Source organism: Mauremys mutica, chromosome 7, assembly GCF_020497125.1.
Source record: "Mauremys mutica isolate MM-2020 ecotype Southern chromosome 7, ASM2049712v1, whole genome shotgun sequence".
Lineage (NCBI taxonomy): Eukaryota > Metazoa > Chordata > Testudines > Geoemydidae > Mauremys > Mauremys mutica.
In genome coordinates this window covers 29676072-29701360 of record NC_059078.1, presented here as the reverse complement: position 1 = coordinate 29701360, position 25289 = coordinate 29676072, and the positions used below count along the sequence as shown (strand labels likewise).

General features: G+C 58.4%; 2 protein-coding genes across 7 annotated transcripts; one reads left to right on the top strand and one right to left on the bottom strand.

Moving 5' to 3' along the window:
* Positions 1-1374: 1374 nt before the first annotated feature.
* Positions 1375-13282, bottom strand: OVOL1 (ovo like transcriptional repressor 1). Its single transcript, XM_045025494.1, has 4 exons — positions 12676-13282; positions 3999-4174; positions 3254-3440; positions 1375-2369 (listed from the first exon to the last, which is right to left on the bottom strand). The coding sequence occupies exons 1-4, from the start codon at positions 12773-12775 to the stop codon at positions 2074-2076; spliced, it is 759 nt and encodes a 252-aa protein (XP_044881429.1). The 5' UTR covers positions 12776-13282; the 3' UTR covers positions 1375-2073.
* AP5B1 (adaptor related protein complex 5 subunit beta 1) lies at positions 13039-24504 on the top strand. Of its 6 annotated transcripts, none has more exons than XM_045025488.1 (3): positions 13039-13131; positions 21065-21239; positions 21628-24504. In XM_045025488.1, exons 1-3 carry the CDS (start codon positions 13046-13048, stop codon positions 24229-24231), a joined length of 2865 nt encoding a protein of 954 aa, XP_044881423.1. In that variant the 5' UTR covers positions 13039-13045; the 3' UTR covers positions 24232-24504. The 6 variants fall into 6 exon arrangements, with proteins under 6 accessions (XP_044881423.1, XP_044881428.1, XP_044881425.1 ...); XM_045025493.1 differs by lacking the exon at positions 13039-13131 and adding an exon at positions 20132-20196; XM_045025490.1 differs by lacking the exon at positions 13039-13131 and adding an exon at positions 20233-20267.
* Positions 24505-25289: the final 785 nt, after the last annotated feature.

Below are 25289 nucleotides of genomic sequence, written 5' to 3'. Positions count from 1 at the left end.
AATTCCCTGATTTTAATAGACTCACAAACAGACAAAGATACAAACTCACAATTACTAACAAACTGGCTCGTTTCCCACAGCCAAACTGTAAACACGATCCAGGCCCTGGCACCCCGACACATCCTACTACACCCCTGCCAGGACCCACTGCCCCATCGCTGTACATGCAGGGGGTGGGGGACAGGACGGATGCAATTAGAGCAGCCCAGCTTAGTGGGATGCAGGGTCCCCTCTGGGGGGAAGCTCCCCACTAAGTTGGGAGCAGGTCCCTCGACCCTGCCTCCTGGCACTGGGGATTGGCAGAGTCCCCCAGTATCTACCCAAGGAGGAGAGGCAGCCACCTCCACCCCCAGATTTAAAGGGACTGGAGTTAGTATGTGGGGGGAAGCTGGGTCTTTGGCAGCGCCCTGCTGCAGTCATGGTGGGCCCACAAGAGGGTAGGTGAGGGGCGGGGGTAACGCAGCCCAGCTGCTCATATGTGGGGTGCAGACCATGGTGTGGGTCTCTGCTATGACACCCCCCCCCCCCTCAGTGAGTGGATGCTCGGGGGCTGGCAATGCAGGGGGAGGGCTGGAATTGCCCTGAGCCTGGGGACCCCAATGCCCAGGTGTTCTGTGATGTGTAAAGGTGGTGTTGGAGGGGAGCAGGCAGGGGGAGGGGGACCTGGTTGGGGGGGGCTCTACCGGTCAGTCGAGCCACAGAAAGGAGGGCAGGGGGAAGACACAGCCTCCCCCTGCCCCATTAAAGCATTTGTACCTCAGCCCCCCGCCTCAGGACAGCAGCACGAATAAGGCGGAGGATGGGGGGGTGGGAATTCAGATAAATCCTAATTCCCTGATCAACATTCTTCAGTCACCAGGATCCCCCGAGCTGTCCAGGTCAGTGGCAGCTCTGCAAGTGGGGGGAGGGGCATGGAGGGGCCTGGGGCATTGGCGCTATAGAAACCGAGGATCCCTCCCCCAACTCCTAGATCCGTCGGAGGAGGCGTCTCCACCCTGAGTCAAAGCTGGTGCCCAGATTTTAACGCCATGGATATTTCTCCCAAGTGTGGTTGGGACCCTGGAGTTGAATGAGCCTTGCCCCCTTCCCAGCCCCACCCCAGCACAGGTCTCATGTCAGCCACAGAGAAGCCTGGGGTGGGGCCAGCTGGGATCTGTAATGTAAACGCCTTCCCCAAAGCAGCAGCAGCCCAGGAGCAAACCTCCCTTCAAGCAGGAACAGCTGGGGATGGGACCGAGGGGGACTGGGAAATCCAGGGCAGAATGGTCCTGATGGGATCAGTGGAGGCAGGGAATGGAGCCACCCCGGCTTCTTCCTGAGTGTGTGTGTGGAGGGATGGGGGGGATGGCACCGAGGTTGAGATGGGGGGGCACATGACTCCTGCTGCCCAGCCCCCTCAGAAAAGCACAATAGTTAAAAATCCTGTCTGCCCAGCCTGTGGGCAGAGCCTATGGGGGCCTGGGCAGTGCCAGCCCAGGGAGGGTGTGGGGCACCCACACGGCCCACAGAAGGGAGCTGCCCGCATCTCCTCCAAGGCTTTGGGGAAGGAGCAGTGCAAAGTCAGTGCCCTGTGGATAGCTGGCTGCCCCTCGGGGGTGGGGGAGCATTGGGGACTTCTCCTCCACAGGGGGTGGGGGCTTCTTCGGAGCATTTGCCATGTGCTGCCCTCGTCCCAGGCCACTGGTGGGAGGGAGCAGGCGGTGTCCAGTCTCCAGGCAGCAGAGCTCAGTCACTGGTCTTGCCCCAGTGTTGGGTGCCCACCAGGGGCACTGTCTCCCAGGGGCTCAGTGCTGGATAGGGCCCTGGCCAGCCCCCAGGGGGCACTGTCGCCCAGGCACAGGGTGCCCTGCAGGTGACGCTGTCTCCCAGGAACTGGGTGCTGTGCAGGAGGCGCTCTCGCCCAGGCACCGGGTGCCCTGCAGGGGGCGCTGTCTCCCGGGCACCGGGTGCTATGCAGGAGGCGCTCTCGTCCAGGCACCGGGTGCCCTGCAGGGGGTGCTGTCTCCTGGGCACCGGGTGCCCTGCAGGGGGCGCTGTCTCCCGGGCACCAGGTGCCCTGCAGGGGGCTCCGTCTCACAGGTGCGGGCTGCTCTGCAGCAGCGTGGGGAGGGCACTCTGCAGGGAGGTAGCTGCCTTGCGCGAGGCCTTGCGCAGCAGGGGGCTGTCGGGGTGCTGCTCTCGCAGATGGAGCAGGTGGCTCTCCTGGCTGTCGGCCGTGCAGCCGCACTCCTCACACACGTAGAGCTTGGCCCGCCGTTCCTTGTAGGCGTAGCGCTGCTGCACCCCATGGATCTTCTTCAGGTGCGACTCCAGCGAGCAGCGCTGCGTGAAGGCCTTGTCGCACAGGTGGCACTTGTACGGGCGCACGCCTGCAGTGGGGGGAGGGGGATGAAGCATTAGCACTCCCTGCGCACATTCACCCCTCACGTCTCCCTTCGTCCCCGGGGATCTAGCCCCCCTGACTCCTGCCTGCACAGATCCAGCCCCACAAGAGCCCCCACTGCCCAGAAACCCAGTAACCCCCCCTTGTGTGTGCACACAGACAGACACAGCACCCCCCAATCCCAGCCCCAGGGACCCGTTCGTTCTACCAGTGCAGAGTGGAGAGGGTTTAAGAAATCCCCCAGAATCCTACATGTAGGGCTAAGGGGTGGGGCCTGTAGCCAGGGCTCACCTGTGCAGGTGCTGGGGCAGGGCTGGGGGGCGGCTCTCACCTGTGTGGGCGCAGGGACAGGGCTGGTGGGGGCGTGTCCCAGAAGGGGCAGGGCTCTCACCAGCGTGGGGGTGGGGTTGGCGGGGATGTGTCCCAGCAGGGGCAGGGCTCTCACCTGTGTGGGCGCGGGGGTGGGGCTGGCGGGGGCAGGGCTCTCACCTGTGTGGGCGCGGGGGTGGGGCTGGCGGGGGCAGGGCTCTCACCTGTGTGGCGGGGGTGGGGCTGGCGGGGGCAGGGCTCTCACCTGTGTGGGCGTGGGGGTGGGGCTGGCAGGGGCAGGGCTCTCACCTGTGTGGGCGTGGGGCTGGCGGGGGCAGGGCTCTCACCTGTGTGGGCGCAGGGGTGGGGCTGGCGGGGGCAGGGCTCTCACCTGTGTGGGCGCGGGGGTGGGGCTGGTGGGGGCAGGGCTCTCACCTGTGTGGGTGTGGGGCTGGCGGGGGCAGGGCTCTCACCTGTGTGGGCGCAGGGGTGGGGCTGGCGGGGGCAGGGCTCTCACCTGTGTGGGCGCGGGGGTGGGGCTGGCGGGGGCTGGGCTCTCACCTGTGTGGGTGCGGACGTGGCGTTTGAGGTCGAAGGTGTCGTTGAAGCCCTTCCCGCAGTAGGGGCACAGGTGGCGCTTGACCTCGCTGTGACACTTGAGGTGCCGGTTGAGCATGCGCTGGTAGCTGAAGCCCTTCTGGCACACGGGGCAGGAGAACAGCTCGCTTGGCCCCTCGCCCAGCGTCACCTGCCGGGGGCGGGGATGGAACTGTCAGACATGGAACCCAAGGAGGGGGGTGCCCAGTGGTGGGGCTCTGTCTCCTCTCCCAGGCTCAGAGACACCCCACCACCACCTGCAGCCCTGGGGCGCCGTCCCAAGCACCAGATCCTCTGCTGCTCCAGTCCCCTCCTCAAACCATCCTCCACTTCCCGGGACACTCACAAACAGGGACCCCACCCCTCCCACAAACACCCCCCCACAGTCTCTGCCCCCCAGCACCACGGGACAGCAGGGGAGCTGGGTGTCAGGACTGAGGGGCATCGGCAAAGCTGTGTGGGCGAGGAGCTCAGGACTGGGACAGCAGGAAGCTGGGCATCAGGAATGCCAGCTGCTCATGATCACGCTCAGACCCTCCCTTGTACCCCAGCCACAGTGCAGTGGGTGAGCAGGGAGTTCTCTGGGCACAGGCAGATCCTGAGGTTCCCCTGGGCAACCAGCCTGCACAGCCCAGATGGGCCACATGGGGTCCCTATGCACCCTTAACCTGGAAGAGCCCCCCTGACTCCCCTGGCCCCCAATCCATACCTTCATTTTGGGCCGCAGGAATCCATTGTGCTGCCCAGCTGGGGGCACCCCCCCAGGGAGCTGGGCAGCCGTGTAGCTTGGATCTCGCAGGGTCAGGTCCAGGGGCATCGGATACGAGGGGGCTTCGGCCACCGAGGGCTCCAAGTCCTTGCCCAGGGCACAGCCCCCCAGGCAGACTAGGAGAAAGCAGAGGGGAGGGTTATGGGGGGGTTGCTCCCTAAGATCCATGTTGTGGGGCACAGGCAGTGGAGGGTGAGAATCAGGCCCATCCCTCCAGGGCCATATGGGAGATGAGCCACTTTGGCTCCACACGGCCCAATGAGCTTGCAAGTCCCCCAGTGGGCCTCGCCCATCATTCACCCGACCCACACTGTATGCAACAGGGGGGTGGTGCCCCAGCAGTGGGGAATTTCCAGGGGATCCCCCTTCCCCAGCAGGCTCGCCACCCCACCCTCACTCCCAGTGTTCACTGTCTTCCCTCCCCCCACCGATCAGAATGGAACCAGGTCAAAGAGGCGCAAGGTGGAGTCACCCCCTTGGGGCAGCCATTGGCTTGTTCACACTCTCCCCTCCGCACACACACACCAGAAACAGAGCAGCCACGGACTGGGGAGGAGCGCATCCTGGCAGCCTAGAGAGAGGGGGGAACCAGGCCAGGGCCATGGCAACACAGGAGGAACCCCCCACCCATACCCAGTCCCCACCCCCCGAACCAGCCAGTCCCCCAGCTCTGCTGTAGATCAGAGCCAGCGCCCCCTAGAGGAGAAGGGCTCCCATATCCTTTTCCCCACCCAGATTGGAGCCAGTGCCCCCCAGAGGGGAACCTCCCTGTACCCCATTGCCTAGCGCTGCAGTAAACAAGCCCTGGGAACTGGTTCCCCGAGATGTTATTGGAAAGTCCGGCCCAGCCCAGCTGGTTAATTGAGTGTTTCCACCTGGGTGTCACCTGCCCCTGGGCCAGCTGGGGAGGCGGGGTGGGTGGGTGGGGGGCAGAACTAGTCCAGCTAGCCAGTCACCCCAGCACCCCCCTCCCAAAGCCCACTGCAGAACAGCCTCAATACATCTCCCCTGCCCCACAGGGTCCAGCCCCCCACCTGTCCAAAGCTTTTAGCCTGCTGCCCATCACCATAGCATCCCGGCACCTTCTACAGGAAACCAATAGCAACACACAGGTCCCTAGTGCACTCCATGGAGTCTCTGGCCCGTCTCCCTTTACAGGGTCAGAACCCCACACAGGGAGAGGGGTGAGCACTTTGAGAGCAGACAGGCTCCATTAAAGAGCCTAGGCTGGATCCGGCGAGGGATTTCCAGTGGCGATAGGGAAGCATTAACGCCCCTGGCCAAGACACTGGGAAGAGCTCAGCGGGAACACCGGGTGCAGTTCTGGTCACAGGAACAAGGGATCCAAACCAGCCCAGTGCAGAGAAGGGCTCCCAGGCTGATCAGGGGAGAGGAGAACTGATCTTACAGGAGGAGACTGAGCGAGCTGGGCCTGTTTAGCCTGGCCAGGCGAAGGCTGAGAGGGGATCTGGTTGTGTCTGTAAATATGGGGGGCAGGGAGAAGGTCTATTGAAGCTAAAGGACAGTGTTGGCACAAGCGCAAATGAGGATAACCTGGGCAGGAATCAATTGAGGCTGGAGATAAGAAGGTTTCTACCCATCAGAGGCCAGATATTCTGGAACAGCCTCCCCATAGGAAGAGTGGAGGCAAAATAAATAACACAGGAATGGCCACACTGGGTCAGACCAATGGTCCATCTAGCCCAGTATCCTGTCTCTGATAGTGGCCCGTTCCAGATGCTTCTGAGGGAATGAACAAAACCAGGCAATTTCGAGTGATCCATCGCCTGTCATCCAGTTCCAGCTTCTGGCCGTCGGAGACTAGGGACACCAAGAGCACAGGGCCATTGATGGACTTGGCCTCCAGGAATTTACCTAATTCTTTTTTGAACCCAGTTATACTTTTGGTCTTCACAACATCCCCTGGCAATGAGTTCCACGGGCTGACTGTGCGTTGTGTGAAGAAATACTGCCTGTTTGTTTTAAACCTGCTGTCTGTTACATTCAGTGGGTGACCCCTGGTCCTTGTGTTATGGCAAGGGGTAAATCATGATTTTATAGACCTCGATCACATCCCCCCGTAGTTATCTCTTTTCTAAACTGAACAAACACCATCTTTTTAATCTCTCCACACAGGAAAGCTGTTCCATCCCCCCATCATTTTCATTGCCCTTCGCTGTAACCTTCTTAAATTCCAACATCTCTTTTTTGAGTTGGGGTGAGCGGAACGGCCTGCAGGATTCAAGGGGCGGGCGTCCCATGGCTTTCTATAGTGGGATTATGATATTTTCTACCTTATTACCTCGCCCTTTTCTAATGGGTCCTAACATTCTCTGAGCATTTTCGACTCCCACTGTCCCTTGAGCAGATGTTTTCAGGGAATTACCTGCAGTGACACCAAGATCTCTTGCCTGAGTGGTAGCAGCTAATTTAGACCCCATCATTTTGTGTGGATCGTTGGGGATTATGTTTTCCAGTGTGCATTACGTTGCACTTACCAACACTGAGAGCCCAACCCAGCTGAGGATGGAGCTGGATGCCTGTCTGTCAAGGGGGTGGGTGGCTGCGATAGCAGGGCCTGGACACAATGGGGCAGGAGGTCCCTTTTACCTGGTGTTGGAGAGGAAGGCTTTGCAGGGTTTCCTAGAGCTGGTCAGACTCTGGGCTAGCCTAGTCTCTGGAGGACCGTTGCACGGCTGGGTCCTCTCCCTAGAGAACGCTTTGTCCCTAGCTTAATCTTCACGCTGGGTGACGGGATCTGCACGTCCCCAAGGAGTGCAGCGCTCACCGCAGTTTATAGATCAAATACGGGCTTTGGTGCAGCTGGGGCATGATCCCCTAATTGCTTTGAAAATTAGGGACCAAGGCTTTAAACTGACACCAGGAGTGAGCTGGGAGCCAGTGGAGAGACTCAAGCCCAGACCTGAGCTATGGAGAAGGGAGGCAGTTGCTTTCTGTACTGGCTGGAGCCTGTGCATCGTCTTCACATGCGGCTTCAGTGAATTAATAGATACCAAGGCCAGGAGAGCCCAGTGTGATCATCTAGTCTGACTTCCTGCAGTACCCAGGCTACAGGGCTTCCCTGCATTAATTCCTGGCTGAATTAAAGCAGATCTGGTGCTGCTATGGGAGAGAGAGCGGGATTATCTGGACCTCTGCCATTGGAAGTTCTGCATTTTCTCAAGTCGTTTGGCAGCGTTTCCCCACCAGCTCGCACCACAACGGCCTGAAATTCTGACCCCTCCGCTAAAGTTGCTAGAGCTAAAGGTAATAACTGGAGATATACCAATCTCCTGGAACTGGAATGGACATTGAATCCAGCCCCCTGCCTTCACCAGCAGGACCAATTTTTGCCCCAGATCCCTAAGTGGCCTCCTCAAGGATTGAACTCACAACCCTGGGTTTAGCAGGCCAATGCTCAAACCACTGAGCTATACAGCAACAAGTGCAAGAGGGCCCAAATAGCCATCAGAGGACAGCGAAGCACATGTGTTGCCTGACATAGAAATGTGGGTCTGACGTCGAGGCGTCACCTAGTCCATCAGCCCCTGCTGAGGCAGGACCAAGGAAACCCCAACCATCCCCGACAGGTGTTCATCCAACCTGGTCTTAACCCCCAACACCCAGGACAGGGCTGCTCCAACCTCCCTTGGGAGCCTGTTTGCAGGATCAGGACCTTTGGGTGTAAATAGATTCCAAGGCCAGAAGGAACCGCTGGGATCACCTAGTCTGACCTCCTGGGAGGCATAGGGAAGCCCTAGGACCTGCGTTAAAGCTGGGCTGAACTGGAGCAGATCTTCTAGAAAGCCAGCTAGTCTTGATTTAAAAATGGCCAGTGATGAAGAATCTTTGGTCTGTTGTTCCAACGGTTAATTACCCTCACGGGTACCAATTAGCTCCTTATTGCATGGCTGAATTTGTCCAGTCTCAATTTCCAGCCATTGGATCTTGTTAGACCATTGCTAGATTGAGGAGACCCCTATCAAATATTTTCTCTCCCTCCCCCGGTAGGTAGTTATATACTGGGATCAAGTCATCCCTTAACCTTTGCTGTGTTGCGCTAAATAGACTGAGCTCCTTGAGTCTCTCACTACAAGGCATGTTTTCCAATTCTGTAATCATTCTGGTGGCTCTTCTCTGAGCCTTCTCCAATTTATCAGCGTCCCTCTTGCATTGTAGCCACCAGAACGGGACACAGGATTCCAGCAGTGGCCACACCAGTGCCACATACAGAGGTAACAGAACCTCCCTAATCCTACGTGCACTTCCCTTGTTTATACAGCCAGGGGTTGCATTAGCCCTTTTGGCCACAGTGTTGAACTGAGAGCTCATGTTCAACTGATTATCCACCAGAACACCCCTCTCCCAAACCTTTCCCAGAGTCCCCTCTCCTGTAGGTATGGCCGCAGTCTTGGTTCCTAGCTGTATACATTTATATTTGGATCTGTTGAAATGAATATTGTTTACGGGTGCCAGCTTACAAAGTGATCCAGATCACTCAGTAGCAGAGACTTGTCCTCTTCATTAGTCCCCGCTCCCCGCCCCTGTCTGTCAGGCGCAAGCGTCACTAAGAAATGATTTTTTGTTTTCTGTGAGGTCCTTGATAAATGTAAAAAAGTACAGCACCAAGAAGCAATCCTAGTGGGACCCCACTAGAAACACCTACTCACTGCTGAGTCCCTGTTTACTGTTACATTTCGGGACCTATCAGTTAACCCATTGTCAATGCATTTCATTGGCCGTATTGATCTGGTATCATTCTAGGTTTGTTTGGGGGTTTTTGGTTTTTTTTTTACTCACAATATCATGTGACACCCAATCAAATCCTAACCGAAATCTACATCTATTACATCACCACTATGGCCTTTATCAACCAAACTGTAATCCCAACAAAAGAGATATCAAGTTCGTTTCACAGGATCTATTCTCCATAAACCCAGGTTGGTTGGCATTAATTATCTCACCCTCCTTTCATTCTTTATTAATAGAGCCCTGCATCAGTCACTCCCTTATCTGGCCCAGGATTGACATCAGGCTCAAAGGCCTATAATTGCCTGGGTTGTCCCGTTTACCCTTGCAGAATATTGGCACAATATTCTCTCCTTGACTCTGGGAGAGCAGTGGTCATAGAATGTCAGGGTTGGAAGGGACCTCAGGAGGTCATCTAGTCCAACCCCCTGCTCAAATAGAACCTAGGTGTCCTCAGTCCCAATGCCAGATCAGCTGGTCCCACACAGCTGCTTTGCTGAGCACATAGGAGATGGGAGGAGTTTCACATGCAGAGACAGCTTCCAGGAACAGCACTTCCCCCTACACCTGCTGTGCTAACGGAGTCACTGGGACCCACATTTCTGATGCCCTTCCTTGAGCCTCCCATTCATAGCACATCATGGCCTGATTTAGCCATGCTATACTTCCCAGAGGGAAAGGTAGGACCAGGATTCAGCCCTCCCTCCACTCCCAGAGCTGGGATAGAACCCAGCAGTCCCAGCTCCCTCTGCAAGTGTCTAACCTGCTCTGGTTGATATTTAAGCCATTGGCTCCAAGGGAGTGGTGCCAATTTGAAGGGAGACCCCAAAGTAGGGCTGAGAGGCTTATCTGATCAGAGGGGGCAGCAAAGCCTGACCCATCAGGGGGATGAGACAGAGTTAAAGGGAACCAGGACCAGCCAATCAGTGAGTTAGTAATCTGTCAAGGGAGAAGTGGATAGAGCTGGGACCCAGGACTTGGGTTCTGTGCCAGCTCTGTTAGGGTAAATTTGTTTCCCCTCATTGGCTCTCTGTTTTCCCTCTGACATGCGACAAAGATCTCACACTGGCCCGGGGGGCGGGGGCGTCTAACTGAAATCAGGCCCCTTTGGATTAGTTAATGACCCAGACGGACGCCAGGTTCTGCCAGGAATCAGCAGGTTGGAATCCACAGACAGCTACTCATAGAGCATCCGGGTATTAATTACCAGCTAATTACAGACTCCAGGGCCAGGCACTCCCAGGCGGGGTGCTAATGCACACTCCCTGCGTGCTGCAGGGTGGGTCATGAGCCAGGTACTCAGCGTCCCGTTGATTTCATTAGGGGTCCTTGCTCACCAGCCCTGATTCCACTCCCACCATCAGATTTACAGGTCCCCTTGCTCTGATCATCTCCAGCAGCCCTCGGGGTCTCTATCGCCCGCTCTGGGAGGGGAGTAGGGTCTAGTGGTTTGAGCCTATTGCCCATCAGGGGACAAAAGACTCCTCTCCCCCCATTGGAGGAGCTGGGGTGGGACACCCTGTCGAAGGGAGTTCTCCCTACCACCAATCTGGGGAGACACCCAACTCCAAAGGGTGCTCAGGTGGCACCAACAGGGAAAGGATCTGACCTGGACCCAACCAAAAACGAGTGACATTCAAGTTTACAGTCGAGTGCTTAAGGCACCGGACTGGGTTCTAGTCCCAGCTCTGAACTGCTGCCAGACCTGTGGCAAACCCCTTAATCTACCCTGTGGCTCAGTCCCCTGTCTGTAAAATGGGGATAACCCCAACAACCATAGATTTAAGGGGACTGTTAGACCATCTAGTCACCCTATTCCCTGTTCCCCCTGCACTGAGCTCAGTCACTTGTGTTTGACTAAAGCATGTTCCCGAAAGGCATCCAGGCTTCTCCAAGAGATGGAGATGCCTCCCCTTGGCTTGGCCATTTGTTCCCATGTTAATCACCCTCACGCTTAAACACCTGGGGCCTCCTTTCTCACTTGAATGTGTCTGGCTTTACCCACCCATTGGGTCTTGTTCTGCCTCTTGCAGCTAGGTTAAAGGCTCTTCAGTACACTATTTGCTCTTAGACACTGTCATCAAGTTACCTCTCAACCTTTTTGAGAAGTTAAACCAGATTACCTTCCAACCAGAGGCCTGAGCTCACGTTCTCCAACCTCTGAGTTTAAGGTCTTTCTGGATCCTAAACAGAATAGGCTCAACCTAGGATTTCTTTCCTTGCATAAGATTTTTTTGTTGTTAAACTCCATTCAATCAAACTTTGAGACCATTCAATTAAAAAAACATTCAATTAAACTGGTTTCTAAAGCTCCGCTCACTGGAGCATTCAGCCAGCACCCTGCACTCACAGCTCAAAGATATTTCTATAGCCTCCAGAAGAAAAATGCTCTCTCAGTACCTGTCTAGCCCACCAGCACTGAGGTACCTGACTGTCTAGAATCTCCCCCACATGCACCTTAAGTGCTATCATCTGTGTTTTACAGTTGGGGAAACAGAGGCACAGGGGAGCTAAGTGACTTGCCCAATATCACAGGGGGAGTCTAAGGCAGAGTAAGGAATTGAACCCACATCTCACAAGTCCCATGCTAGTGCCCCAATCACAGCACCAGCCTTGCCCTCTACAATGTAATAGCTGGCAAAACATCCCTTAGAATTAAAGCTATGGCAGGGATTCCTAGTGGCTTGAGCAGAGTAAACCCAGGAGTCCTGATGTCTAGTCTCATCCCCAGCTCTGTGAAGGAAGTAGGGGCTAGTGGTTGGCGGGGGGGCTGGGAGTCCTGGATTCTGTCCTCTGCTCAAAGAGTGGAGTGAGGTCTAGTGGTTAGATGGAGCCAGGACTCTGGGATACAATTAGTTCTGGTGTTCCTATCCTGACTCGCCAGTTCGCAGCACTGCCAGGCCCTCCCCCCTCACAACTGAGAGCCAGCATCTCCACGCGCCTCCCAGCCCCTCAGCTAACAAACAAGCTAATCCCAAGAGGGAGTTTAAACATTAAAAGCCACTTCCCTAGCATGACCGCTGGAGTTCTGCATAACTGCGCTTCCCCCACTGCCTGAGCAGCCCCCCGCCTGGGGCTCCCCCGACTGAATGGCCGGGAAAGAAAATGAAGAAGCTGGAGGCTGGCCTGGCAAAGATTCCCAGGGGAAGAGCAGTGTTACAAAAATGCTGATTGGAAACCCTCGTGGGTCCCTATCGGGATCCTGGCTCCGGTCCCTAGACACACACACAGGTTCTCATCCGCAGATCAGTTAAGGAAATGAGCTGAGTCCAAAGGTCACACTCCTGGAATCCGACTCCCGGCACCAAGAAACCGCTGCAGACCTTTCCGTGCAGAGAGGGAGCAGGAATCACTGGCCCCCACATTCCAGCCGGCCTGGAGCTGCATGTCAGGGCAGTGCCATTACTTTGTGTGGCGAGCCCCACTCCCTCCAGGCCAAGCCACTTCTCTTTGCCCAGCGCTGCTGTCCCCCAGCCTCCTGTGCCGAGTTTGGAACAGGTGACTTGCCACTCCGGCAGCAGGCACGATTCGGAAATAGGGACCGTGTGCCACCCACAAGCATTAATGGCAACATTTCGAAGAGCTCTAATCTCCCGCAAGGAAGGCTGGTCTAGTGGTTCGGGCTCTTGCCTAGAAATTGGGAGACTTGAGTTAAAGTCCCTCTCTGCCGCAGGATCCCCCCTCCCCGTGGGACCATGGCAAGTCACTTAGCCTCTGTGTGCTTCAGTTTCCCTTTCTGAGCAATAGGAATGATTGCACTGTCCTGTCTCCCTTGAGTGTTGTGAGGTGCTCAGATAGCAGGTGTTGGGGGGGGGGGAAGAGATAAGTATTTGCACAGATCTAGCACCCTTCCTTCAGTCAGACTCACCTGGTACATAGATCTCTCCTCTCTCTTCATCAGGCAATTCACTCCAGTTCCTCTTGCCCACAGACACACAGGATTTTTTCACTAAGAAAGCCCGAGGCATCTCTGAGCTCAGTTAAATTGCCTGGGATTCTTAAACAGGTCAATAAATAAATACAAGCCTTCTCCTTCTTAGCATAAAAACAGGGGAAAACGTTCACCCAGCTTGGGAAGGGGCCTTTTCTTTTCAAATAAAATAAAAATAAAACAAGAAATCAGAAGCAAGAGGGACTTCCAGGGAGTATGTGAAGTTGCAAGGAGAGCAGCGAACAAAGTTTCCTCCACGTTCTAGGGATGGAACGTTGCAACAAGCCAGGCCCGCAGCGTTCTGGGGATGGACCGTTGGGTCCTGGTCGGGTTCACCCAGCGCTGTTCCTTCGCGCGCAGGCTGCGCTCTGGTCAGTTTCAGCCTCCCAGCAGGTACAGCCGCGGAAGTGGCGGAGGGGAAGCAACCGGGGCGGGCTACGGAGCAGGCAGGCTCCCGGGGTTCTCCGATAGCTGCTTCCCTGCCCGGAGAGCCAGGACTTTTGCAGGCTCCGATCCGGAGGGACGGACCGGATCGGGGAGGAAAAAGAACTGTACCTGCGCTGAGCGCATTAGTGAGTTTGTTTTTGAAGAAGGGGGTGGGGATGGCGCATGCGTTTGGAAATAACGGTGTCACCCACCTGTGCGCTACCTGCCCAACCGGTTCCCTGCCAGGAGGAGATTGTGTGACACCCACAGCTGGGGGCGCCCCCCCTTTGTTTTCTTGATGCTTCAGCGTTTCCGAAGAGGGAGCCGCTTGGGGCGGGGGGTTGAACAGGGGCGTGAACACACTCCCGGAGGGAGTGCTGGGGGGCGGGGGGAGCAGGGGGTGCAGTGAATACGCTGTGCTTGTGAGTGAGGATCCTCCAAGCCAGGGTGACCCAAACAGCTGGATCTTGATGCCATTGAATTTAACACCAGGAAAGGTATTTTCTTGGTTCAGGTCAGTGATTGGCCATAAGGACTTGGCCACACTTCAGTTGTTTTAAACCAATGTCGCTCCTCTTCCCCCCCACCCCACGCCTGCCCCAGTGTATCACCCCCCAGTGCACACAACACTGGACTGGTGTGAACAGCAACTTACACTGCATTGGCCTGGTGGTGGAGGTACTGCACCAGAATTCATAGTGAGTTGCACTAGTGCGACCCTCTAGTGTGCATGTGCCAAGGTGGTTTGCATGAGTGTGGTCTGGTGTAAAAACCACCTGCACTGGCAGGGATACACTAATGCACACACATAGGTGCAAGGACTCACTGCCCCACTCTGAGATTTTCCATCAACTAGCAGGCCCAGATCTCACCGGGTGGTCCCCGGGACCCCAAGCCTATCTCTCAGTGGCTGCCACAGGGTTCTGCCCATGCATAGGAGCTGGCAGAATCAAGGAGGAGGTCTGGCTTCATGGCTGCTGGACCAGGGACACCTTGCACCTGATCATTAGACGCGCCGAGCTCCCATAACCCCACATTACTCCCCTCTAATTTAGGCATGGAAATAAGCTGCTGAGATCTTCCCACAGGGCTCGGCACCCCCATCTCTTATGACAATCCCCCCCCCCCATATTAGACCTCACTGGTGCTATGGATCCCTGTGCAAAATCCACCCTCTCCATTGTGGGGCACTGGGGCCCCGGGAATCAGGCCTCAGATGTCTCATGATGGGCTCTTGCAGCCAACAGTAGATGTTAGTCCCAAGCGCCCCAGGGGAAGGGGTGGGAAAGAGAAGCTGTGCTGTTTATTCCGGGGTGCAGCTCAGCTCCATCTGGAGGCGTCTGCTCCTGTTTCAAGGGACAAGTCAGCGGGGTGGTGCAGGTTGCGTTAGAGGGGAATGTCAGCACGGCGTGGGTTCGTGGGATGGAGGTTAGCCAGACTGCACTTAGCAGGCTGGAAAAGCAACTTGGCAGGAATCTTAGAATCATAGACTCATAGGACTGGAAGGGAGGTCATCTAGGCCAGGCCCCAGCACTCACGGCAGGAATAAGTATGAATGAATTCCGCCCCCCCCTCCCGAGACACACGCATAGGGAGGGCATCTGCAAAGGTCCATGGAGCAAATTTTAATGCACAGGATGTTCAGAGTTCAGATCCTGCACATGCACCCCCAGCAGTTCTCCCCCTTCTGCATGGAAATAACAGCACACACCCCAGAAACAGGTGCATTCCAGGTCTCCAAAGCCCTGAGTTTGAATGTGTTGGGGGGTGGGTTTGAGGGGAAGGGTGTTTTGCGGGGGAATATATGGGACTGGGGGATGAGATGTTCTGGGGCGAGTGGTTGCGGTGAGCAAGGGATTGTGGGGGAATTTGGGGTGGCATTTTGGGAGGCTTTGGGGGAGAGTTAGAGCAGGGAAGGCTGGGAGTCAGGGCTCCTGGGCTCTATCCCAGGCTCTGGGAAGGGAGTGGGGCCCTGTGGTAGAAAAGAGCGGGCTGAGGCTCAGGACTCCTGGGTTCTATTCCTTGCCCTAGGAGGGAGTGGGGTTAATTGGGCTAGAACAGCGGGGCTGGGAGCCAGGACCCCTGGGTTCTGATCCCAGCTCTGGGAGGAGAGTGGGAGAAGCAGGGGTAGTGAAGAGGTTTAGCCATGACCCATCTATCACAGCACTTAATCCCATATAGCCCCTTCTAACCATGTGTCCCCTGCCTCTGCCCCGCCTCCCCAGGTGGCTGCTTCGTGCAGCCCAGCAGATTCCCCGGTCTGGGAGGGGGAAGGAACTGTTTGTGATTCACCCGCTGCTCAGGAGAGCCGGAGCGTCAGGCGGATGCTGGAAGCCAACGCCTGGCGGGTGCTGGGGGGGGTGGGGACAAGAGCCGCGGGCCCCGCTAGGCCCAGCTCCAAAGAATCTTAATTGCAGCCGGCTTGGCACCTGTTGGCCGAGATGCTCCTGGCACACACAGCACATTCCTGGGGCCAGGAGTCCCGCAAGCCTGGCCCTGACACACATAAACCTGGGAGCGGAACACAGACACTTCTTCAAGGGCTGCTGGCTCAAATCCAGGTCCAGGATGTGGGGACTGGCTGGCTCAGAGGGGTTGGGGATGGGACATGGCCTCTCCCTTACCAACTTGGGGCTGGATGGGAACTGGTGCCCCCTAGAGGGGAAAGACCCCATTCCCTCCTCCTCCCAACCTGGATTGGAGCAACAGGCCTAGAATATGTGCCCCTTATCTGGGCGGGGAAGGTATGGACCCATTAATTATCTGTCCAGCCCCGCTCACGACTAGTACCAAGGAAAAGCGTGAAGCCTGAAACATATAATTATCCTGCCTATGTTTCCTCTAGTGGCCCTGTCCCATAACACGCCAGAGAGGGGCAGAGATCACCCCACCCACAGTTGCAATGCGGCCAGCCCTGGAGTGGAACGCACTGGAGTGGTGGAGGAGTGTAACAGCACACAGCAACGCTACACAGCAGTGGCAGCTGGGTGTGGGTGTGGGGGGGAGAGGTGGTCCAGGTTCAGTCTGAAACTGGGGCACAGAGAGGCAGAAGCCAAGTCAACAGAGCAGGGGTTTGGCCAGGACACTGGAGTTCACACACCAGCATGTGGGGAAAGTGCCAGGAGGTTTAACAACCATAAATGGGGCAGGGTCACGGTTTTACATCTCACTCGAATCAGTGAATCACAGTGATAGGACCAGCACAGCACCCCCATGAAGTGGAGAGCACCCCCTCCACTGAGCTCCCCCCTGGTGCTGCACAGGGAATTGGGGTCATCCCTGGCTGTGAGAGGAGGGTACCCCTAATGAGCCCTCCACCACACTCCCTGCAGCACAGCGCCCCTTCACACTGCAATTGACCATTGGGGCCAGCGGTGACTGAGAAGGGAGAGCACCCGCTACCCACTCCCTGCAGCTCCTTAGTGGTCTCCCCTCCCATCCCAACTGAAACCAGGCCTGCTTAGCCTGCCATCTCCAGGCATCCCAGCATAGGCAGGGCTCCCGCTGCCTCCTGAGCCTCAGCCCACAGGCAAAGCGGATGTCAGCATGTCTTGGATGTGGGAAACACCCAGGGCCAGGCAGGTGGTGCCAGCCCAACGGGTTCAACCAAATACCCGGGTGAATAACCTCAGGGAGGAGAAGACAACAAACAGGAATTCTGGGATGGCAGCGTATCTAGTGGTTGGAGGGAGCGAGGCCTCCTGGGATTTAGCCCTGCTCCTGGTGGGGAAGTGAGGTCAGAACAAAGGGGGGCTGTGAGGCAGAACCCCTGAATTCTATGCCTCAGTTTCCCCTCACTCGTTGAAGGGATTCTCCTGGCTGGGCGGTTTCATTGGCACATGTGGGCACCTAGCTGTGAGGCAGACAAGCTGTGAGGTTGGTGATGATGAGCTGGGTTGGGCACAGCCCAGGCTCGTGGCACTGGCAGCCTGTGCACTGCAGCACATAGCCTGCGTCTATAACATGCCTTCAAAGAACTTGGCTAATTAACCCACAAGTGAAGCAGCATCAAAACCACTCACACAGGGAAACTGAGGCACCACCACTTCCTTGGAGCCAGCACTAGGGATACAACCCAGTTCTCACTCCAGCCCTCATAACCACTAGGCTCCCCTCCCTTCCCACAGCTGCAAATAGAAGAACCCAGGTGTCCTGGCTTCCAGACCTCTAGACTCTACTCCCATAACCAGGGATAGAACCCAGGTGTCCTGGCTCCCAGCCAGGCTCTCTGGGTTGGGGTGCTCCCAAAATCCCAGCTGGAGTTTCGACCTGGCTAGTTCCTGGTGTTGGGACGCGTCCCAGCCTCAGCCCCAGGGGGGAATGAGTCTCGTGGCAGGGATGGGGCAGACGCGGGGGAACCAGTCTGGATGTGGACAGGAGGGGTGTGGCTGGAGCCTGGGGGGGGGAGGGCTGTCCCTAGCTCTACCACTGACTCACTGGTGATCCTTCCCGCTCCTTGCCTCAATTTCCCCATCTCCTCATGGGGATGGCATCTCTGAGAGGCTACCCAGAGACACCGAATAGTGCCAAATGGATCCATGTTTAATATATACCACTAGTGCTTTTCACCCCCTGCCCAGTGCTGAGATGCAGCCACCTCGGGGGTGGTGCACAGGGTCTGTTTAACAATCCACAGTAACACCACATAACAGTTTTGGACAGGAAGTGAAAAATAATTTTGTATCCACTTGAAACTGCAGGGTTTATTGAGACAAGCTATAAACAGCAGAGGTGGAATTTGTCTGGGCACTGGGGTGGAGTACCCTGCGCTAACCACTAGCCCCCATTGCCTTCCCAGAGCCATAAACAGAAACCAGGATTTCTGACTCCGGCCCCCTTCACCCCAGGCCTTGCTGCTCCTCCTGCCGCTGGGTTCCTCCCTTCTCGCCCCCGCGCCTGGCTAGGGGAGCAGGAAGCTCCTGGCTCCACGTGGGGGCCTCTCCCTGTGCCCCAGGCAGGCCCCGTTCCCGCTGCCATACAGTTAAGTTTCGCCGCCCGCCCACACTCCAACCTATCCCAGCCTTCCCGAGCAAGTAACTCCCTCTCCTCATCCCCTAATCCCAGTGCTGGGGGAACCTGCCCAAGGCTCTGATTCCTGGCAGTGCCTGAGCCCCAGGCCAAGAGGGTATCTCCAACCCAGCAGTGCCATGGCTGCTGGCTGAGGGGGGAGGCAGAGGGTAGGAGTTGTATCAGGGCAAGTGTGTGAAATAATGAGGGGGATGAAGGAGTTGGGGGAAGAGCAGAAGATACAACGGGCTGCCCTGTGCCTCTTTCCCCCATCTGCCCAACCCATGTCATGCCCTAGGCTCAGTGGGGCACAATCTGCCTCTATGTGTGTCTTCTTTGGCCCCACAGAGCTATGCATGGGGTCAAGGGGTCCTGGGGATAGTGGGGGCTGCAGGCCAGGATTCTGGGGCCTTGTCAGGCTGTGGGTTGGGATTGAGCAGCATTAACAGAGATTAGGGGGACCAAGCTGCGATAGCAGGGTAGGGGGCACCACTCAGCCCCTAGGTACCTGCAACTTGTTAGCCGAGGTCTCTGGTATGGCTCAGGTGGAGGTGGTTTCATGAGACTGTTACTCAGAGGTTACACAACGAAACTGAAGCAAGTCGGCACCTGCTTCTGCCCCCTCATCCCAGACCTCCGGGGCAACAGAGCCAGGACTCAGCCATCGCCTCCTCCGTTAGATGCTCTGGAGACAGAGCCCCGCCACTCCTTCCTGCTCCATCCCATAGGCCAGTCCTGCCTGTCACCCTCAACCCCAACCTCCTGCTAACTCAGCCCTGGGCTCCCCAACAGCTCTGCCAGCACCCTTCAGTCCCACCCCCTGCTATCCCAGTCCTGGGCTCCTCACCAGCTCTGCCACTGCCAGTGCCCCTCAGCTTGGATTTGCAGCCCCCTGATATCCCTCCACCCAGTGCCCTGAAACTGACGAGGATCCTGTGCGGATGGGGTGATGTGGGGTGACAGTCCTTGAGGGTGAGAGGAATCCATGGCTGGATGGGCCCATTGGACGGGGGTGTGGAGGTCGGAGCAGGCAGCGACAGAGAGGAGAGGGGTTGCTCCGGTTGGGGGACGGGTAATGTTGCGGGCGAAGGGGTGTACCCAGAGCAGCGAGGCAGGGGGAGGGGCCGGGCAGTGACTCGGGGGAGGAGGATACACGGGGGTAGTGACGCGGGGGGCAGTAAGGCAGGGGGGATATACGTGGGATAGGGACGCGGGGGGGGCAGTAAGGCAGGGGGGATACCCCGGGGGGAGGGGCCAGGCAGTGACGCGGGGAGGGGGATACCCCGGGGGGGGCAGGCAGTGACGCGGGGAGGGGGATACCCGCGGGAGGGGCCGGGCAATGACTTGGGGGAGGAGGATACGGGGGCTAGTGACGCGGGGGGCAGTAAGGCAGGGGGGATACCCGGGGGGGAGGGGCCAGGCAGTGACGCGGGGAGAGGGATACCCCAGGGGTAGTAAGGCAGGGGGGATACCCCGTGGGGGAGGGGCCAGGCAGTGACGCGGGGAGAGGGATACCACAGGGGGTAGTAAGGCAGGGGGGATACCCCGGGGGAGGGGCCAGGCAGTGACGCGAGGAGGGGGAATACCCGGGGGAGGGGCCGGGCAGTGACCCGGGGGAGGAGGATACGGGGGCTAGTGACGCGGGGGTCAGTAAGGCAGGGGGGATACCCCGGGGGGGAGGGGCCAGGCAGTGACGCGGGGAGAGGTGTACCCCGGGGGGTAGTAAGGCAGGGGGGATAACCCGGGGGGGAGGGGCCAGGCAGTGACGCGGGGAGTGGGAATACCCGGGGGAGGGGCCGGGCAGTGACTCGGGGGAGGAGGGTGGGGGGGGTAGTAAGGCGGAGGGATACCCCGGGGGGAGGGGCCAGGCAGTGACGCGGGCAGGGGGATACCCCAGGGGGAGGGGCCGGGCAGTGACGCGAGGACATACTGGGGAGCACCGCCCGGCCGAGCAGCTCTGGCCCCATCTAGCGGCCGGCGGGGAAGCAGGAAGGGCGGGGCCCGAGGCGGCTGCTGCGCCGGGCGGTGAGCGGGCCGGGCCGGGCCGGGCCGGGACTCAGGGGGATGCCCCGGGGTTCCCCCGTGGAGGGGGCCGGGTAGGGGCAGCGTCGCCTCCTTCCCTTGGGGCGGGATTCCCTGGGGCCATCTCGGGCTGCCGCACTGAGACCCGCCCCCCCAACATAGCCCGCCAGGAAGCCCCACCCCAGCGCCCCCGTTACCCACAACCCCCCACCCCCAGCTATTGCCCCAACACTCCCCACTCCCTATCACCCACAATCCCCTGGGGCCCCGAGCCAGCACCGCCATATTCTATGTTACCCACACTCCCTTGCGTGGGGCCATCATGGACCCCTTCCCCCATTGCCCACACTCCCCTGCGTGGGACCCTGGGCCATGGACCCCCCATTACTCACATTCCCGTGCGTGGGCCCGTTCCCCAGCGCCCCCGGGTACCCAGCAGTCATCTAGTCTCCAGGATTCTGAATCTTCTGAACACCCTGCCCGCCCCCAGCCCCCGCTCGCTCTTACCGAAACCCCAAGGCTCCCACTCGTCCCTGGCCTCAATCGGTGCCCCACGGGGCCTCTCCAGCTGCCCCCCCCTTTCCTGGGATTGCTACTTGCCCCCTTTCCTTGATGCCTCAGTTTCCCCAGGATTAAAACTGGGTTAGTAGTGGCCTGGCCCACAGAGAGAGTCCTGATTCTCAGGTCGATAATCCCATTACATACAGGCACTGAGATGTGGCCACCACTGAGTTGTGGCGGGGGGGGCTGCTTATACAAAGATCCCTGTCCAGTGCTGCCACCTCTGGGGCTGGGCTTGAGTGAGACTAGCAGCTTGTGGCTCTGGTGTGGGACACTCTTTTGCTCAGACCAGCTTCTCTCTCCCACCCAGGTGGTCCCTCCCAGGGGTTGCCATGAGTGTGCGGAGCGGGGAGAGCTGGGCCCAGCTTATAACAACCTTCCGAGCAGGCCCCACAGCCTTCCTTCTGGCCTGTGGGAGTGATGATACCTTCTTGGCTGAGCTGCTGCAGGACCTGAGCAGCGAGAGGATCAGTGAGCAAACCAAGGTATGTGGGGTTGGCAGGATGCCTGGGTTCTATTCTTGGTTTGGGGAGGGATGTAATGGGCTAAAGCAAGTTTATACAGGGATTCCTGGGTTTTATCTTCAGGTTTGAAGGAGGAATGGAGTTGGGTTTAATGGTCAAAGCTGTGGGGGACTCCTGGGTTGTCTCTTTGGCTTTGCGAGGTGAGTAGGGTCTAGTAGTTAGAGCAGTGGGGCTGGGAGTCAGGACACCTAGCTTCTATCCCTGGCTAGAGCAGGGGCATGGGTGTCAAGACTCCTGGGTTCTGTTAGTGGCTTTCCCGTTCTATCTCGTGGTGGTGCCTCTGTGCATCGCAGCCCACAGTGGCAGCTCCCTGACTGCACTCCTCTCTCTTTCTCTCTCTCTGTTGCAGGTCTCCATGCTGACCCTTCTGCTGGAGTTCCCCACCCTGCTGTGCCCAGACCCCGAGGTGGGCGAGCAGGTGGCTGGCTCTCTCCTAGCTAACTTTGCCCAACTGCCCCATTCACCCAAGCTGTCCTGGCTGCGGCGCCACCTACTGGTGGTGGTGGGGACTGTGCTGATCTCCACTGAGGCCTTTGGGGAGGGCTCCCAGGCCTCTCGTGACTACCTCTCTCTGCTGCTGCACCTGGCCTCGGACCTCAACGACCAGCGGCAGGGGCCGGGTGATCGTGGGGTGCGGGCAGCCGCCTGTGAGAGTCTGAGGGAGCTGGAGTGCTGCTACCCCGGCCTGTTCTCCCGGCGGTTGGACTCGCTGCGCTCCATGCAGCAGCAGGAGCTCACGCCTGTTCACCAGGGCTATACGCTGCTGTACAGCCTGGCCCTGCGCAATGCCGTGCTGCTGCTGGCCCGCCGGGGCGAGGGGGCTCTCAGTGAATTGCTGGCTGGCAACGAGGGGCTGGCGTGGGAGGCGGTGGGGAACGCCGGGGCAGTCTCTCCAGCGTCCCTTGACCGCCTGCTGCTGCTGCCCACCCCGGCCGAGACCAAGGAGCTGAAGTCGGTGCTGTCCCAGCTGCTGGATGGCTCCTATCTGCTGACACCACCTGCCCAGAGCCAGCTTCTATGGCATCTGGCCCAGGTGGTGTGTGTGATCCGCACCCAGTCACCTGCCATCTTCAAGGCGCAGCTGGTGCGGTTGTTTGGCACAGCCCATGTGGCGCTACTGCACGCCAGCCTGCAGCTCAAAGGACTTTTCACCGACAGTCTCTTCACAGCCGAGGACGAGGCCTTCCTCCTGCGCCGCCTGGTGGGCATGGCCCAGCATCCCTCGCTGCCCTCGCCCCTCAAACTCTTCTACCTCGACTGCCTGCTGCATTTCCCCGAGAACCGCCCACTGGGCTCTGGCTCTGAGGAGGGGTTGCCTGTCCTGCTCACACCCCGCCTGGCCTCCTGCCTCTTCCCCTCCCTCTTCAACGACCCAGGCACCATGCTGGCACGCCTCAACCTGCTGAGCCTGGTGTGCCTGGAAAACCAGGGCCCCGAGGCTGAGCGAGGTGTTGGGTATATCTTTGAGCATGTCCTGGCACTGGCAGACACCGTGGCAGGTAAAGGTGGGCGTGAGGCCACTGGGCTCTTCTTCCGAGCCGCCTACCTCTTTGCCCGCTACTTTGGCTCAAGGCCACAGCTTATGGGAGAGCTGACGGGCACCCTGGTGGGGCTGTATCGCCGGCGCTGCTCCCTGGCCCCCAACCTCATCAACCTGCTCAATGAGACCCAGGCGGTGTTGGATGACCCAGCCTGGCCCACATCCTTGAGCAAGGCCCTGCAGGAGCTGACTGTGGGCATGCCGCTGCTGCCACCCTGGGAGCAGGAGCTGGGCTGGCACCTCAAGTTGTTGGCCCGGGTAGCAAAGGAGAGTGGGGTCCCGCAGGGCAGCACACTTGGGTTTCTGCAGCGCCTGGTGCGGCTGGCAGGTGCTGGACAGTTGGGAGATTGGTACATTGGCCAGGCTTTGCTGAGCGTCTGCCACAACCTGCTGCAGCACCAGCCTCCACCTGCCATGGGGTGCCAGCTGGCTGAGCTGCTCCAAGACGTCTCACTGAGCTACCCGGATGTGGACGTGCAGGATCGGGCTCGCTTCTACTACATACTCCTGTCGTGCCTATCTGGGGACAAGCTGGGGGCAGTGCTGGCACCTGGGGGGCGCCTCAAAGCCCGGACTCTCTCCTCCTCCATCATGGCAGACAGCGAGAACTTCGCCGCCGCACTGACCGTGCACCCAGCCCCGCAACCCCTGCTGCTGCTGCAGCGTGAGGCCCCAGCCAAGCCCACCCTGGTACCAGTGCCAGCCTCCCAGCTGTGCCCTGCTGATGCTCAGGAGGTGAAGGCCTGCTGCCGACGGCTCCTGGAGCTGCATTCTCCAGCCCAGCTCAGCCTGATGTACCGGCTGCTTCACACAGGGTCCTCACCTGAGCGACTCTTCTGCCTTCTGCTGCGCTTCGAGTGCTCCGACAACTTCTATGAACCAGTGCCTGACGTGTGCGTGCCCTGCCTCTCCGCCACCCACCCATCTCCCATCCTCACACTCCACCTGCAGCCCCGCTGCCCCTACCCCACCGAGCTGGCAGTGAGCGCCTTGTACACCACGCAGACTGGCCTCACCTACTGCAGCCAGCTAGAACCACTGCAGGTGGCCTTTCCGGACATCTTCCTGCCTCTGGCACTGCCCGTGAATTGGGACTGTGAGAGCCGGCGCCACCTCTTTGACACCCTCTGGTCCTCCCTGTGCCCAGAGGGGTCAGGTGACTGCGCCGAGAGCCTCTTTTGCTGGCCCATCACCCAACAGCCCTTGGGTGTCCTGGTGCAGGCTCATTTTGCCAGCTACCTAGTGGCAGAGGAGTCGGGCACCTACAAGATTGCCATAGCCCTGCCACCCCACTACCATGTGCTGCTACAGGCACAGGGGACCCAGGGGGCAGCACGTGTCACCATTCGCACTGACAACTGGAAGGTGCTCCCCCACCTGAGTGCCTACCTGCGGAAGGTGGTGGTGGAGTGACAGCCTCAAATAGGGATTGAGAGGTATTTGTGAGTTGGGCACCCCCCAGAAAGGGGGATCTGTGAGTGGGAGTAAAGGGGACATGTCTCCAACCACCTGGGGGGGATTTGAGAGTGGACATAGGGAGACACATCTCCTGTCCCCTAAGGGGCCAATCTCTGAGTGGGGCTGGGAGCCTGAAATGTAAATGTCTGAAGCTCTGTACGAATGCCTTTTGCAAGTAAAATTTGCAGTGAAATGAACAAATTAGTGCATGTGGGGAGGAGTGCATTGGAGTAGGGACGGGGTGGTGCATGGGGAGCTGTGGGGGGAGATGCAATGGGGTGGAGCTGAAGGAGTGTGGAGGTGGTACTATGCATTTGTGGGGAGTGCCATGAGGTGGTGCTGTGTGTCTGAGCTCCTGTACTGTTCCTAGCTAATGGGGAGTCTTCAGCACTGGTGCTGCTTGGAGCAGCTGAGCTGTAGTGCTGAAAGGACAGTTGGGATGCATTCTCCCCCTCACAAGCTGGAGGACTCTGTGTCTGTCCTGTGGGCCCAATGTGGAAAGGAGGGTTTTGTTTCTGAGGCCTGTTCGGTCCCTGGCTACTCTGCTGGTACAGGGGTTGGTGAGCAAGGGCTGGCCCTAGGTGCTTTGTCACCCAGGGTGGAAAAGGTTTTTGGTGTCCCATGCCAGGGCTCTGGTGCCCCCAAATGAGGTAAGTTGGTGTCCCTGAATGTTGGTGTCCCTGAATGTTGGTTCCCAGGCTGGCCCCCCTGCTTGCCGGCCCCCAGAAGCCTGGCTCTGCTGAGTCGTGCCTGTGGGGATGTGCAGGGACGGGAAGGGGCCCCTGCTTTGCTGGGAACACAACTCACAATGCAATCAGCTGTCTCCATGGCAACTGCTGATAGGGTGACCAGACAGCAAATGTGAAAAATCGGGATGGGGGTGGGGGGTAATAGGAGCCTATGTAAGACCCCAAAATCTGGACTGTCCCTATAAAATCAGGACATCTGGTCACCCTAACTGCTGAGCAGGGTCTGAATTAGGATTGTTCCCTCCGGTACAAAAACATCGGCCA